The sequence below is a fragment of the Mastigoproctus giganteus genome, chromosome 8 (assembly GCF_048544385.1).
Source record: "Mastigoproctus giganteus isolate SK-2022 chromosome 8, ASM4854438v1, whole genome shotgun sequence".
Lineage (NCBI taxonomy): Eukaryota > Metazoa > Arthropoda > Arachnida > Uropygi > Thelyphonidae > Mastigoproctus > Mastigoproctus giganteus.
In genome coordinates this window covers 179791098-179804958 of record NC_143582.1, presented here as the reverse complement: position 1 = coordinate 179804958, position 13861 = coordinate 179791098, and the positions used below count along the sequence as shown (strand labels likewise).

At 37.5% G+C, this 13861-nt stretch overlaps 1 protein-coding gene across 1 annotated transcript in view; it reads left to right on the top strand.

Annotated features, from left to right (window-relative positions):
- The window catches only part of LOC150082041 (phosphatidylinositol 3,4,5-trisphosphate 3-phosphatase TPTE2-like), a 199605-nt gene that overhangs the window by 52533 nt on the left and 133211 nt on the right, over positions 1-13861 (top strand). Inside the window, exon 6 of the mRNA XM_090380409.1 lies at positions 494-648. Coding sequence (XP_090236535.1) covers positions 494-648 — 155 coding nt within the window. The remainder of the gene's footprint in view (positions 1-493; positions 649-13861) is intronic.

The following is a 13861-nucleotide window of genomic DNA, read 5'->3' as shown; positions in this document are numbered from 1 at the left end:
TTAAATAGTGTTCTTGTGAAGTAAACCATAAATTAACTGTTAATAGAATTAGTTCAATAGGTTTGATAGGATGCGATGAGAATTATATTATATTATTAGGCGCCTCCGTAGCCAGGTGGGAAGGAGCAGCAGTGCATAGCACACGCTTCTTGATTAGACCGGGGTTCGAGCCCGTCACCACCAAATATGGAGGATGCGGAAAGGTCAGGGAATGACCACCGCATATCCCGGAGCAATATGGCCTTAGTTGCTAATGCTCATAAAAACCAAATAACAACAAATATATTATTATTTTGTATACTTATTTTATACTTTGATATTGCAGTAAAAAGCTTATATATATATATATATATATATATATATATATTCTTGTATATATTAGTAATTGCTAATAAGCTGTTTTAGCCAAGCTTACTTTAAAAATATATTTATTCAAATTCTGTCAGTCAAGCTGTCATAAAGTTTGAAGAGACATTTTGTTGCTTTATTTTAGACTGGTGGTAGCAGGAAGATTAATTCGCATCGTACTTTTTCTTCGATTATACACGGAACACAAAAATGTAAAGAAAGGAGCTAGACAGTTAGTTTCACAGAACAAAAGAAGATATCAGAAAGATGGATTTGATTTGGATCTTACATATGTTACAGGTGATATTTGATTATCACAGCCCCTTTTTTTTTTATGATCACTTTGTTAACTATCAACATTATAATTCTTGAAGACTGATATTACTTTTAAAAAAATCTCTTTGATTTACATATCCTAATATGCTGACAAGGTTTTTTTTTTTATTTATTTATTATAGTATTTATGAAAATTTTCAGCTGTAGTTTGGACTGTTAGAACCTATTGCAATACACTGCCCAGCCACTTTGTCAGGACTACAAGCGAAGAGTATGTTGGACTGCTCTTGTCCCGAATCAGGTTCTAACATGACATGGTATGGAGTCAACAGAGTGTTGAAATGTAATATGAGGAATATTGGTCCATTTATTTAAAAAAAAAAAAAGTCCTAAATTCCTGAAGTGACATGGATGGAGGATTAGTTTCGATGAACTTATCTCAGGTATGTGAATATAGCTGGTCAAGACAGATACTTGAAGTTTTCCTCATGTTCCTCAAGTTACTTGTTCAAACCTTTTGCATACTAGATAGTTTTGCATTGTCATCACAAAAGTAATTCCTGCCCATAGGGGTAAATATGCAGATCAGGCATACTTACAGTGATGTTCAGATATGCTCTAGCATGTTGTGGTGCCTTCTAGTGAGATGAGGGGACCAAGGATATGTTATGAAGATATACCCTTCATCATTACACATCTTCCAGCTACTTGTACTGCCAGCACACAACAGGTTGATTCCACTGCCTTGTGGGGTAACTTCCATATATATGCAATCTTCCTTTAGTGCTGAAAAACATAAATCAGGATTCATCAGACTACACGAATTTCCTCCTGTTTCATCTTTTGCATTCTTTGCACTACCATAGCTGTATTTTTCCAGTTCGTGTCTAAGATGACTGGCTTCCATGAAGATTTCCCAGTCCTGTAGCGAATTCTTTGTAGAGACCATTGCATGTACTGATGCCATTTGATGTTCTTGTATTAAATGCAGAGGTTAATTTTCCATTATTTGGTGGTGATAAAACTTGATATTCCACTCCAGGCATCATGCATCTCATTCTGTCACTTTAAATTTTAGTTGCAGTTGTATATATTCACAGACATTTTCCATGAATTTTTCTATTTGTTGGGAAGATTCAAATAACAATAGTTTTTCTAGCTTGACAAGTACAGTTGTCCTCTGCCAAATGTACACTGACAGTTTTATCTCTAAGGTCTTCTTCATTGCCAGTGAACTGATTTGGGTACTAGTTAGATAACACAGCTTTATAATGCTTTTTTACATATCACTCATGCTTCCATAATTCAAATGAAGTGGCTAGGCAGTGCTATGTATACTTTGGTTTCTGGTAACACCTATATGGGCATTAACAAAGAAATATGAAATCTCTCCCTTATTTATAGATGAGTAATTCTATATACTCCCATACAAAGCAACTGAAACAAAACTCTTATAAATTGCTCTGGATGTGTTCAATAATTGCATCCATGTGAAATTTTCTTTTCATTTGTGAATTTTTGTTGTGGTTATAGAGACAAAAAGAGTAGAGTATTTTGCAAAGATAAATCTATGGTTTCAGAACACGTGTCAGTATTATACAACTATTTGCCACTCCTTGCTGTGAATGATATTTCTGAGGATGCCTTCTGAGTCGTGCAAAAATTTTTCAAAGGTCAGGTTTGGTCTGTGGGCTGTAAGTTGGGTACCATGCATTCTATAGTAGTTCACTACACTGCAATGCAACCTATAATAGTAGGAAGTATAACTTTACTTTAGATATGTTGTTTGCGTGCTGGTTGTGTAGTTCTGGGGTAATGTATTTGGATGTGTGTACATTACTCTAGGACCACAGCAAGAATCACAAGTACAGTAATACCACGAAGTTACGCGATAGGTGGGTCCAACAAAAATCGCTTAAGTCTAATTCGCATAAGTCGGGGTACTACTTTGCATATAAATACATATAAATTTTGTTTAATTGGGACCAACGACTAACAAAAACACTAGTTTAGAAGAAAAATATTAATAAAATTGCAGTTCTTTATACATATTAATACAAAATATGTATAAAAAAAATAAATGACTTACGTAAAAAAGTTATTTTGATGTCGATGGCTTCATAAAATCTAACAAATTCGTCTGACGATACAGAGACTTCTTTTTTTCATGCAGAATTTCTTCGTAGCAAGCTAATAATTTTTTTATTCCTTGCTTTGTAGCTATAACACGTTCTTCGTTGTAGTCTATGTTTTCTAAAATTTTGATGCCCTTTTCAATTGAGCTGAGACCTTCTGTCAAGTTTGCAATTGTCATGTGCTTTTCGCCATTGCCTCATTTAGGCCTGTAGTACGTGCAATATCACATGGTCTTTCATTTTGCTCAAAGCATTTCACAATTTCATATTTTTTCTCTATTGACAGAGGCGGACTGGCCATAAGCCTTACTGGGGAAACCCCAGTGGGCCTGTGTGATTTTGGCCATAAACCATAGTATGAGGCCACTATAAATTTTTCACCCAGTCTGCCTCTGTTTATCGATAATTGCTTTTGTTTTTCTCTCTGAATTCTTCACCAGTACGCTTCCTTTTCACACCTTTTAAGTATTTTACTCATTTTTAGGGAATAAAGCACAATTACAAAATGAGGAGGCACGCTTGATACGCATAAACAAAGCTGCGCGCATGTAGCAACTGAATAAACAACGCCATAAAGGCAGAGATACACTATTAACACCTCACATTTCTAGGGGTTACTACCATAAAACAATAAAAATCTAGTTGCGTTTCTGCTAGTGGAATCTGTTATAAACTGGTAGTAAACTCGATCTAATTGCATACCGATATAGCTGGAATTGTGTTGGTTTTTACGTTATTATGGTGAAATGTGTTTCCCCTAAAACAAATACATTTTCAGAATCTTCTCTTCATTCCTATCGTGTTGCGTTCGGTTGGGGTGATTCTACGTTCGACTGCCATTTCTTGTAAACACAAAGGCGAATCGTGCATAAGCCAATTCGGTTCATGTTATATTATAAAATATCATTACCGTATTTATAAATAGTGTATGATCGAATTCGTGTAGTGTAAACACGTGTTATACAAGGACTGACTGTATACGGCTCGACCGACGCGATCCATTTCTCTCGTGAAAACGATGTAATTTCCGACAAACGTTGAGCACGAATTCGAATGCACACATATAAATATGACCGTTGGAATACAAATTCTTGTATATGTGTGCAGCTCATGCGCAGCAAAGTTGAATTTTGTTCACCTTTCGCTCTCACTCTCCGCCATCGCACCGTGTATCGATAACATATGAAAAACGACCTTGAAGATAGTGGGCGGCAGTGTTGCCAAACGAAAAAATCAAGAACCACGTAACTCCGAGTTCGCGTAAGTCGGGGTATTACTATATACTCATTATGATATTTAGTTTGTATGAGGGGTGTTTGAACATTCATGGCCTGAATGTGAAAGGATAGGGGTATAGTTTTAAAAATTTGTGTACTTAATATATAACACTTCAAATAATAACCCACCAGGTTTCGTGCAGTTTCAATGTTTTTTTTGTTTTTTTTTTTAAATTACAAGGCCTGAAAAACAAATTTGTGTGAATGAGGAAAGTCGAAAAATTAAGTCACCATGTGTCCAAATACTGGATAATAATATGTATATTATTATCCAATATTTGGGGGAAGGTACTAATGGCAAAGGCAATTCATGAGGAGATGGCTACAACATTGGGGAAGGATGTCTCTTCTTATTCCATGGTTAAGAAGTGGCCAACTGAATTTAAATGAGAGAGGGAGAGTCTGAAAGATGACCCACACTGTGGACAACCTGCAACGTCCATCACTCTCTCCCGAAGTTGTTGACAGTGTGCATGATCAATGAGCAACATTTCAGTAAATTGCAAGCACCTTGGATATCTCATCTGAATGCATTTACCACATAATACAAAGGTTCTTGGTATGAAGAAGGTGTTAGCACGAGTCCCAAAGTTGTTGACAGTAGATCAGAAATACACGAGTTGTCAAGTCAAGTGAACATTTGCATGGTTTTCAAGAAGATCCAGCAAATTTCCTTGCAGGGTTTGTGACTGTGGAAATGAGACATGGGTCCATCGCTTTCAGCCAGAGACAAATGAGCAGTCCAAACAGTGGAAACATGGCTCTTCTCTCCCTCAAAAAGAAAGCCAAGGCAATTCCTTCTGCTGGCATTGCTTTTTTTTACGATACTGATGGAGTATTGCTAGTGGATTACCTTCACAATGGCCAGACAGTCACAGTGGCATATTATGCAGCCCTTGTGAGGCATTTTTGTGAAAACATCAAAGACAAATGCTAAGAAAAACTCAGCAAAGGAGTTTGGTCTACCAGGACAGTGTGCCTACTCATAAGTCTGTCATTGAATGAGTGGGGGCCTTGAAATCTTGGACCATTCCCTATATCACCAAATCTAGCACTATTGTACCTTCACCGATTTCCTAATTTGAAAAAAAAAAACACATGGCTGGCATTCATTTTCTCTCCGACACTATATTATTGCTGCAGTGGATGCGTTCTGGGTGTCCCAAGAGAAAACTTGCTTGCAGCTGGAATCAGTGCATTGCAGCATCAGTGGAAAAAGTGTATTGACACCAAAGGGGATTATGTTGAAAAGTAACATGTTACCAGACTCCTCAAATAAACCCTTTATACTCAGGCCACAAACTTTTCAACCACTCTTTGTATTCTGCCATTAAAAAAATGCACTGTCAGTCATTATGCATTTGTGCTGGTGTATTTACTGCAATAAAACAGTTACATTTAAGTTGTATTTCCAGCTGTACAATGTAAGTGGAATTTATTTATTTTTACAGTATGAAATAACAGCTACACTAATTTAGTTTTAAATTTGTGAAAGTTTGGTTTTATTATTATCTCACTCCTTAGGCCCTATGACAAATTCAATAAGTAGTAAGTAGTTCTTTTATATGGGAGTGTAATTTACTTCATGTGGTTTGATTAGTGTTATTAGCCAAAAATATGATTGAGGAGGAGGAATAGTAAATATTTTACGAGTTTGTAGTATCGATTATTCTGAGTTAAAAAGTTCATATAAACAAATATCCTATTCTCAAATGGATATGGAACTATTTGAAACTGGCACATACAGCTCCCTGAATCAGATGGTGACAAAGAAGCAATTATAACCTGATGCTGTTTAGTGTTAGAAGTGTTGTTAAGGATGCTGCACATCTTCACACATGCTGAATATGATGTTTGTCTACGGTTTTTGTGGTGGAAGTGCTACTGCTGCTTGTAGAGAATACCGTCGACGGTTTCCTAACTGCAGAATACCGGATTCAAGAGCATTTACTAGTGTTTACACCAAACTTCTAAACGTGCAAATGAACAAAATATAAATGAAATAGAACACATTCTTCAGTCGGCAGAACATAGTCCTACTATTAGCACACGAAGAATTTCTATGCATATCGGTGTTCCACAGACAAGAGTATGGTGAACATTACATGACCACAGCTTGTATCCATTTCATATACAGCAGGTGCAATGCCTTCAACCAGGAGACGATACACAGCAGTTGGAATTTTGTTGGTGGGTAAATGCTAAACGCCGATTAATTCCATTAATACTGTTCAGTGATGAAGCTACTTTCACCTGTGACGGTATCAACAACACCCGTAACTCTCATAGGTGGTCAGATGAAAATTCACATGCCACTATAGAAACAAATTTTCAACATCGCTTCCCTGTAAACATGTGGTGCAGTATCATCGACAGTCAGTTGATTGGGCCTGTTGTGTTACAAAATCGTCTTGCAGGGTCCCTTTACCTAGAATTTCTGCAAAAAGAACTTCCACTACAATTGGAGGATGCTCCCATAGCTACAAGGATTGGTATGTACTTTCAGCATGACAGAGCTCCTGCACATTATACCCATCTGGTGATATGATATCTAAATCGAATTTTCCCTGAACAATGGATCGGCTGCTGTAGTCCCGTTCATTGGCCACCAAGGTCTCCAGACCGCACACCTTTTAGATATGTTTGTGGGGATGGATGAAAAGTGTAGTATACAAAGAAAAGGTGAATACAAGAGACAAATTTTGCTCGCTCTCATTTTGGATACCTCTGCTTTAACAAAGGAATGCCAAGATGACCTCAGAAGAACAACACGTCATATTACCCAAGATTTGCAAAGTACATTGAGGTTGGTGGTGGGATTTTCGAACATTTATTGTGAACTAAAAAATTTGTCAATTATTTGTGTTTTGTATCATTCAAAAAGTCAACAAATACAAACAATTAGTCATTTATCATTCTTTAATACCTCTCATAATGGCTTTGTGTATGCCAGTTTCAAACAGCTGTATCTCCATATCAGTTGAGAATAGGACACATGTTTATATGAACTTTTTTACTCAGAATAATCGATACTATAACCTCCCAAAATATTTACTTATTCCTCCTGAATTACCCTGTGTGTGTGTGTGTGCGCGCGCGCGCGCACACACACACACACACACGTTCAAAGAAACTGCATTGCCCCTTAAAATTTTGTAATTGTCATCCGAATAACATAAGTATATGGCAATATTTCTTACAGATTGCATCAGATGAGATTGACACGCGTAGGTAATGACGTAATATTGCATCAGCTGTTACTTTCAGCTATATAAGCACGCTCTGCAAGGGTTGCAGTGATTCCTTGCTTGTGTCAGAATGGCAAGGTATGTGCAGATGACTTTTAGTAGTAGTAGTGCCATGTGATGCAAGAAAGTAAGTGTATGAGCTTATGCAGCATCAGCCAAAAAAAAAAAAAGAAAATCACACAATTCCCTCCAAATGCCTGTCCAGTTCCTCCTTAAATTTATTTAACCTATCAACTTCCACAACAATAGATGGAAGTTTGTTCCAGCAATTAACCACCCGCTGGCTAAAGGCAAATTTCCGCACATCTATTCTACATCTGTCTTTTCTTAATTTGAATTTATGCCCCCTTAGGTTCGTAATCTGAACAAGTGGAAGGATCCCATCATTATTCAGCATGCTCTACCCATTCAAGGCCTTATACACCTCAATCCAATCAGATCACTGTGCAGGTGCCTAGTCTCCAGTCACTGCAATTTGCAGAACTTAAGCCTCTCTTGGTAAGAGGATCCCTTCATTCCCCTCACCAATCTTGTTGCCCTTCTCTGTACATGCTCAAGCAAATCTACATCCTTCCTAAAATGAGGCCTCCAGACCTATACACAGTACTCAAGGACCAAAGTAGCTTATGTGCCATCAAACCTCCATATCAACAAGTACTCAAGGCATGGCCTGACCATGCTCTTATACAAAGGGATAATCACTTCCTTTTCCCTGCTAGCAAAATTAGTGTATGTCATTGACAATACCCCATGACCTGCTCTGGCAGCCTGTCTGCATTGCTCAGAAAACTTCATATCTGACTGCACAATTACTCCCAGGTCCTTTTCATTTTCTACCACCTTAAGTGTAGTACCACACAGTTGGTACATTTCTTTGGGGTTACTTCTACCCATATGCAGTACATTGCATTTGTCAAGGTTAAACTTCAGTTGCCACTTCTTAGCCCATCTGCCCAAATTATCTAGATCCTGTTGCAGTAGCACACTGCCATTACTGTACGACCCTGCCAACCTTTGTATCATCTGCAAACTTCGACACTAAGCCTGATATACCTTCATCAATATCATTGATAAATATACAAAACAACAGAGGACCCAACACCGAACCCTGTGGGACTCCACTAATAACATTAGTCCACGAATTAATTACCACCATCTGTCTTATCCCACTCAACCATCCTTTTATCCATTGTAGCAACTTACCCTTAATACCATTCTGCTCCAATTTTTACAATAGTCTTCCATGTGCAACAGTGTCAAAAGCTTTCCTGAAATCCAAATATATGATATGAAAATTATTTTTTGCATCCAGTTCCTTTGTAACCACATCATAATATCCTATCAAATTTGTCAGACAAGACTTTCCCTTAACAAACCCATGCTGTGTCTGAATTATTGCTGCAGTCTTGTCTAGATGATCCTGCAATGCATCTTTAACCAGTGACTCCATTATTTTACCCGGAACAGAAGTTAAACTAACTGGTCTGTAATTACTCGTGTCACCCTTCCATCCCCCTTTGTGAATTGGGGATACATTTGCACATCTCTAGTCCATGGGGACCTCCCCTGAGTCCAAGGATGCTCTCATAATTATGGCTAAAGATTTGCTTAGTTCCTTTGCCGCCTCCTTTAATATAACTGGATAGATCCCATCCACCCCAGGTGCTTTTCTTATGTTTAACTTCAACAATTTCTCCTCCACTTTGCTCTCTGTTATTACAAAATCATTAAGCACCCTGCTACAATTTGATAACCTTCTACCATTTTCAAACCTTAATAACTCCTCATGTGTGAATGTAGATGCAAAATACTCATTGTTTGTTTGCTATCTGAGCAGGATCATCAACAGTCGAACTATCAATATCTAGTGGACCAATCAGATTCATCCCCTTCCTTTTAAAGTTTATATAAGTAAAGAAATCCTTGCTGTTTTTCTTAGCATCTTTTGCCAAAGATTTCTCGTAATCTGCCTTCGCCTGCCTAACCTCCTTTGTGACCTGATTACAAACTAGCTTATATCTGCCATAGGCTTCTGAGTTGCTTGATAATTTATATGCATCCTATGCATTTTTCTTCTCTGTCACGAGTCTCATGGTGCCTCCGTAGCCAGATGGGAAGGAGCAGCAGTGATGGGAAGGAGCAGCACACGCTTCTTGATTAGACCAGGGTTCGAGCCCGTCACCACCAAATACGGAAGATGCGGAAAGGTCAGGGAATGACCACCGCATTTCCCGGAGCAATATGGCCTTAGTTGCTAATGCTCCTAAAAACCAAACAAAACAAAAACAAAAAACAAACGAGTCTCATTAGTTCATTTGATAACCATTTAGGCCTAAACCTTGAACAATATTTCTTAATAGGTACAAAACTTTTAGTAGCATCCACGATTAATTTCTTGAATGCTTCCCACTTCAAATTTACTGTTGGTGACATTGTCAGTTGATCCCACTGTACAGAATTTAAAAACTGTCTGAGACCACTGTACTCACCTTTACGGAAGCAAAAACCCTTTCCTTTACCCCTGATGGTAATTATATCTTTAAGTAAATCCCACATCAGTACACTGTGATCACTGCCACTGCAAATTCTTAATACACGAATGATCACTACTGATAACCAGATCAAGAGTATTACCCTCTCTGGTTGCCTCTCGAACATGCTGCTGCAGAAAACAATCATCCAATAAATGAACAAAAGTCTTACTATAGTGTGTGACCAACCCACAGGTTCCAGTCAATATCTGGGAAGTTAAAATCCCCCATTATAAGACATTCTGATTTACTAGCCCACTCTATTTCTCTGTACAATTGTTCATTGTACTCATTTGAGTCATTAGACCTATAACACACTACTACTCTTATTTTTGCTTTCACAGTGTTAATGTCACACCAGACGGAAGACCACAGGAGGCATTGAATGAAGCATGTTGGAATGGTGGGTGGTGTTTTACCAAGATCATTAATACATGAGTTGGAAGAAAAATGGGATGCTAGCAGGTCAACTTTATCCTTGGCTGAAGTGACAACAGAATCATCAGGTTTTGACCAGAGGTGGGAGCAGAGATGGGCAAAAGTTGTGGCAAACAGCTTTGGCAAGAGACCAGAATGCTCGGCTACCATTAGGGCAAGAAGCAAGTTTTCTACTCTTAGTCTGTTCAAAGTCTAGTTTGGACTGATTAATAACTGCTTTACAATTGTTGCGGGCTTTGGTGTAGGCAGAAAATGAAACTGAAGAATTGGAAACAAGCCAATCACGATATGCTACATTCTTCTGTTGAGAACAGCCTTAGTACATTTATTTGAAAACAAACATTTAGGTAAAGGACGAGATTTTAAAGTGGAGTGTGGAATAAAGTATTCCATACCTACAAGAATAATTTCACTGACACGATCTGAGCAAATGTTGACATCAGAAATTTTGAAACGGTAATCCGACCAAGGAAAAGAAGAAAAGAAATCTCGCAGGTCATCCCATTTTGCATTCTTGTAATGCCAAACAATACGAGGTTGGGAATAGCCATGAGATAATGGCTCCATTTGAGAAGAGACACTCACCAAGTTGTGATCTGAGGTGCCTAAAGGACCACTCACTTCGACCGTGTACTTAGAAGGGTTGTTTTTTGAGAAAAAGATCAAGCTTGTTGGCTGTATGATTAGGATTGTCCGGTATCCTTGTAGGTAAATGAACAATCTGTGCAAGGTAATTAGTAATTGCAAAAGCCTCAGCATCTCAACCAGCTGGGTCAGTGTGACTAGAAAACCGAAGCCAGCTGGAGTTGTGAACATTAAAATCACCAAGGAAAATTACCTCGCTGTTAGGAAAGTTGGACTGGAGAAAGTCAAGTTGCAAAGCGAGGAAGTCAAAGAGCTCCAAGTGATTGGTGGAGTTGGGAGAATGGTAGAGACAACAGATGAATTTGACACAATGAGGTAGAGAGGTTTTAAGCCAGAGAAGATCGAAAAGATGAGATTCCAAATTACCAAGTCTCTGACAGGGAATATCGGAATGGACATATGCACAAGTACCACTTTTGAGGCGAAAGGAATCATAAAGCGAATAATTTGGGCACCTGAGATGAGCAGTAGTTGAATCAACCAATAACTGAGATTCTGTCAGAAAAAGTACATGGAGTTTGGCAGACTGCAAGTGGAAATGGACGTTGTTGAGATTAAAATTGAGACCACATATATTTGTGAAATGAACTAGGAAGTGTTCAAGGCTTAGACCTAAATAGATGCCACATGAACTAATGTGATTAATGGCAGAAAAGAAAAATGCATGGGATGATTATAAATTATCAGAGGTCACAGAAACCTACATTAAATATAAACTAATCTGCAATCAAGTCACTAAGGGGGAAAGGTCAGGTAGATTGTTAGAAGCCACTGGCTAACAATAAAATAAAAGTAGCAAAGAATTCTTTGCCATTGGCCCACTACATATGAATGGAATAACCATTTATAATGCTGTTCTGATTACTAACAATCTGAATAAATATTTTGCATCAAGATTCAGCCTAAATTTTTAGTGTTGGAAATATCAATGTATACCATGTTATAACTGGGAATAAAGTGAAAGAGAAATTGTTGAAGCTAAAAGTAAATGAAGTAGCTGAGGCAAACAGCATCTCTCCATTTGCATTAAAAGAAGCAGCAACAGAGGTAACTATACCCTTAGCCATAATTATAAGAGTATTATCCTTGGATTCAGGGAAGGTCTCTACAGACATGCAAACGTCTCTCCTATTCATAAATGAGAAATAGAGAGTGAAGTGAGTTATTACAGATCAGTAAACTGTAAGCCAGGAAGTATAATAGTCAGTGACTAAAGAAGTAATGTATGATTACCCTGACAGAAATGGAGTTATATGGTAATCACACAGCATGGATTTGTTAAGAGGAGATTTTGTCGACCAATGAGATTGACTACTATGAAGTAATTGTAAAGGAACTGGGTGCAAAAAATAAATTTAACATCATATAAGTAAAGCTTTCTATGCTGTTCCACATAAATAACTGCTGTACAGATATTAGAGCAGTGTGGCATCAGGAACCTTATTGTTAGGGATAAAGAATGAATGGCAAGCAACTGAATTATTACACTAGCCAACATGATTTTTACCTCCAAGAACTTAACTGCTGTTTTTAACCAATTTTTATGACATCACGTCACAGTTATTAAATATAAAGGGAGTTACATTTTACCAAAATGTGCCAATTTCACATAATTAAAGCCAGTAATGTATGACATACTGATTGATTTTAACAGATTTAAGCTAATTCGCTTAATTTTAGTAATTGATTCTGGCCTTAGTTTTCTTGTGATAAACATAATCATACTTCTACCTATGGTTCTTATATTCAAGTTCCGATGCAACAATTTACAATTTGAAGAGGGCACACATAGTGATCGCGACATGTTCTCAGGGTTGTAAATCTATCCTCCAAACATAAACAGCCCCCTCAAGAGTAGGAGGGTGTGGCCCGCAACACTTGCGGTAGCAGTAAAATAATTTCTGGCTCTACCTGCCAATTTACAAATATTTTTCCTTTCCGTGTTTTTGCATGAGTAGAATTAGTAAGTTGCCACGTCTGTGTACTGTGTAGTGATAAAAATTGAATTTGTGTTGTTTTTATATTGTAGTGTTCAAAACTGAATTTATGTTTTCAAAAATTCATTTAGTGCTACAATGAATAAGCAGACACATAGGAAGTGTATCAGTCATCCAGACAATTTTTATTATTTTGTGGACAGTTTACCCCAAAGACTCAAAGGAATAATATCTATGACATTACAAAACTTTTGTATTCTTTTTATTTTGGATGTAAAATTGGTGATCAAGACAAACCTTGGACACCTTACAAGTGTTGTATTACCTGTACAACAAACCTTAGGAACTGGTTACATGGCAAACTCAAAGCGTTACCTTTTGCAGTCCATATGGTTGGGCAAGAACCATCTGACCACTGATTACTACTTCTGTATGACAAATGTATCTGGTATTTCTAAAAAAAAGCAAACATGCTATAATATATCCAAATATACCTTCTGCAATTCGACCATTTTCCACACAGTGATGACTGTGATGATTTGCCAGAATCAGTGCTCCCACTGGGGTAACAGTAGTGGGGAAGATAATAGTGATCAAGTTCAAGTTAACGATTTCCTGGAAGCCTCCACTTCACAAGATATCAATTATCAGCCAGTAAGTTCAGGTAGTGAGGTACATTTAATCAAACAAGATGAGTTGAATGACTTGATTCAAGACTTAAATTTGCCCAAAGAACAAACTGAACCATTAGGTTCTAGGTTAGCAGTGGAATACTCACAGCAGGAACAAATATTTCAGTGTTTTAAAAAAGACATGAAAAGTTTTCGAAATATTTATGGAGGACAGTATGTGTTTTTGCAAAGACATTATTGGACTTCTGAAAGCACTAGGTGTCATGTATACGTCAGATGAATGGCCTTTATTCATAGATGCCTCAAAATTAAGTTTAAAAGCAGTTTTAATTCATAATGGTGAAGAATTTCCATCAGTTCCTTTATTTCATTCAGTTGGGACTTAAAGAAAGTC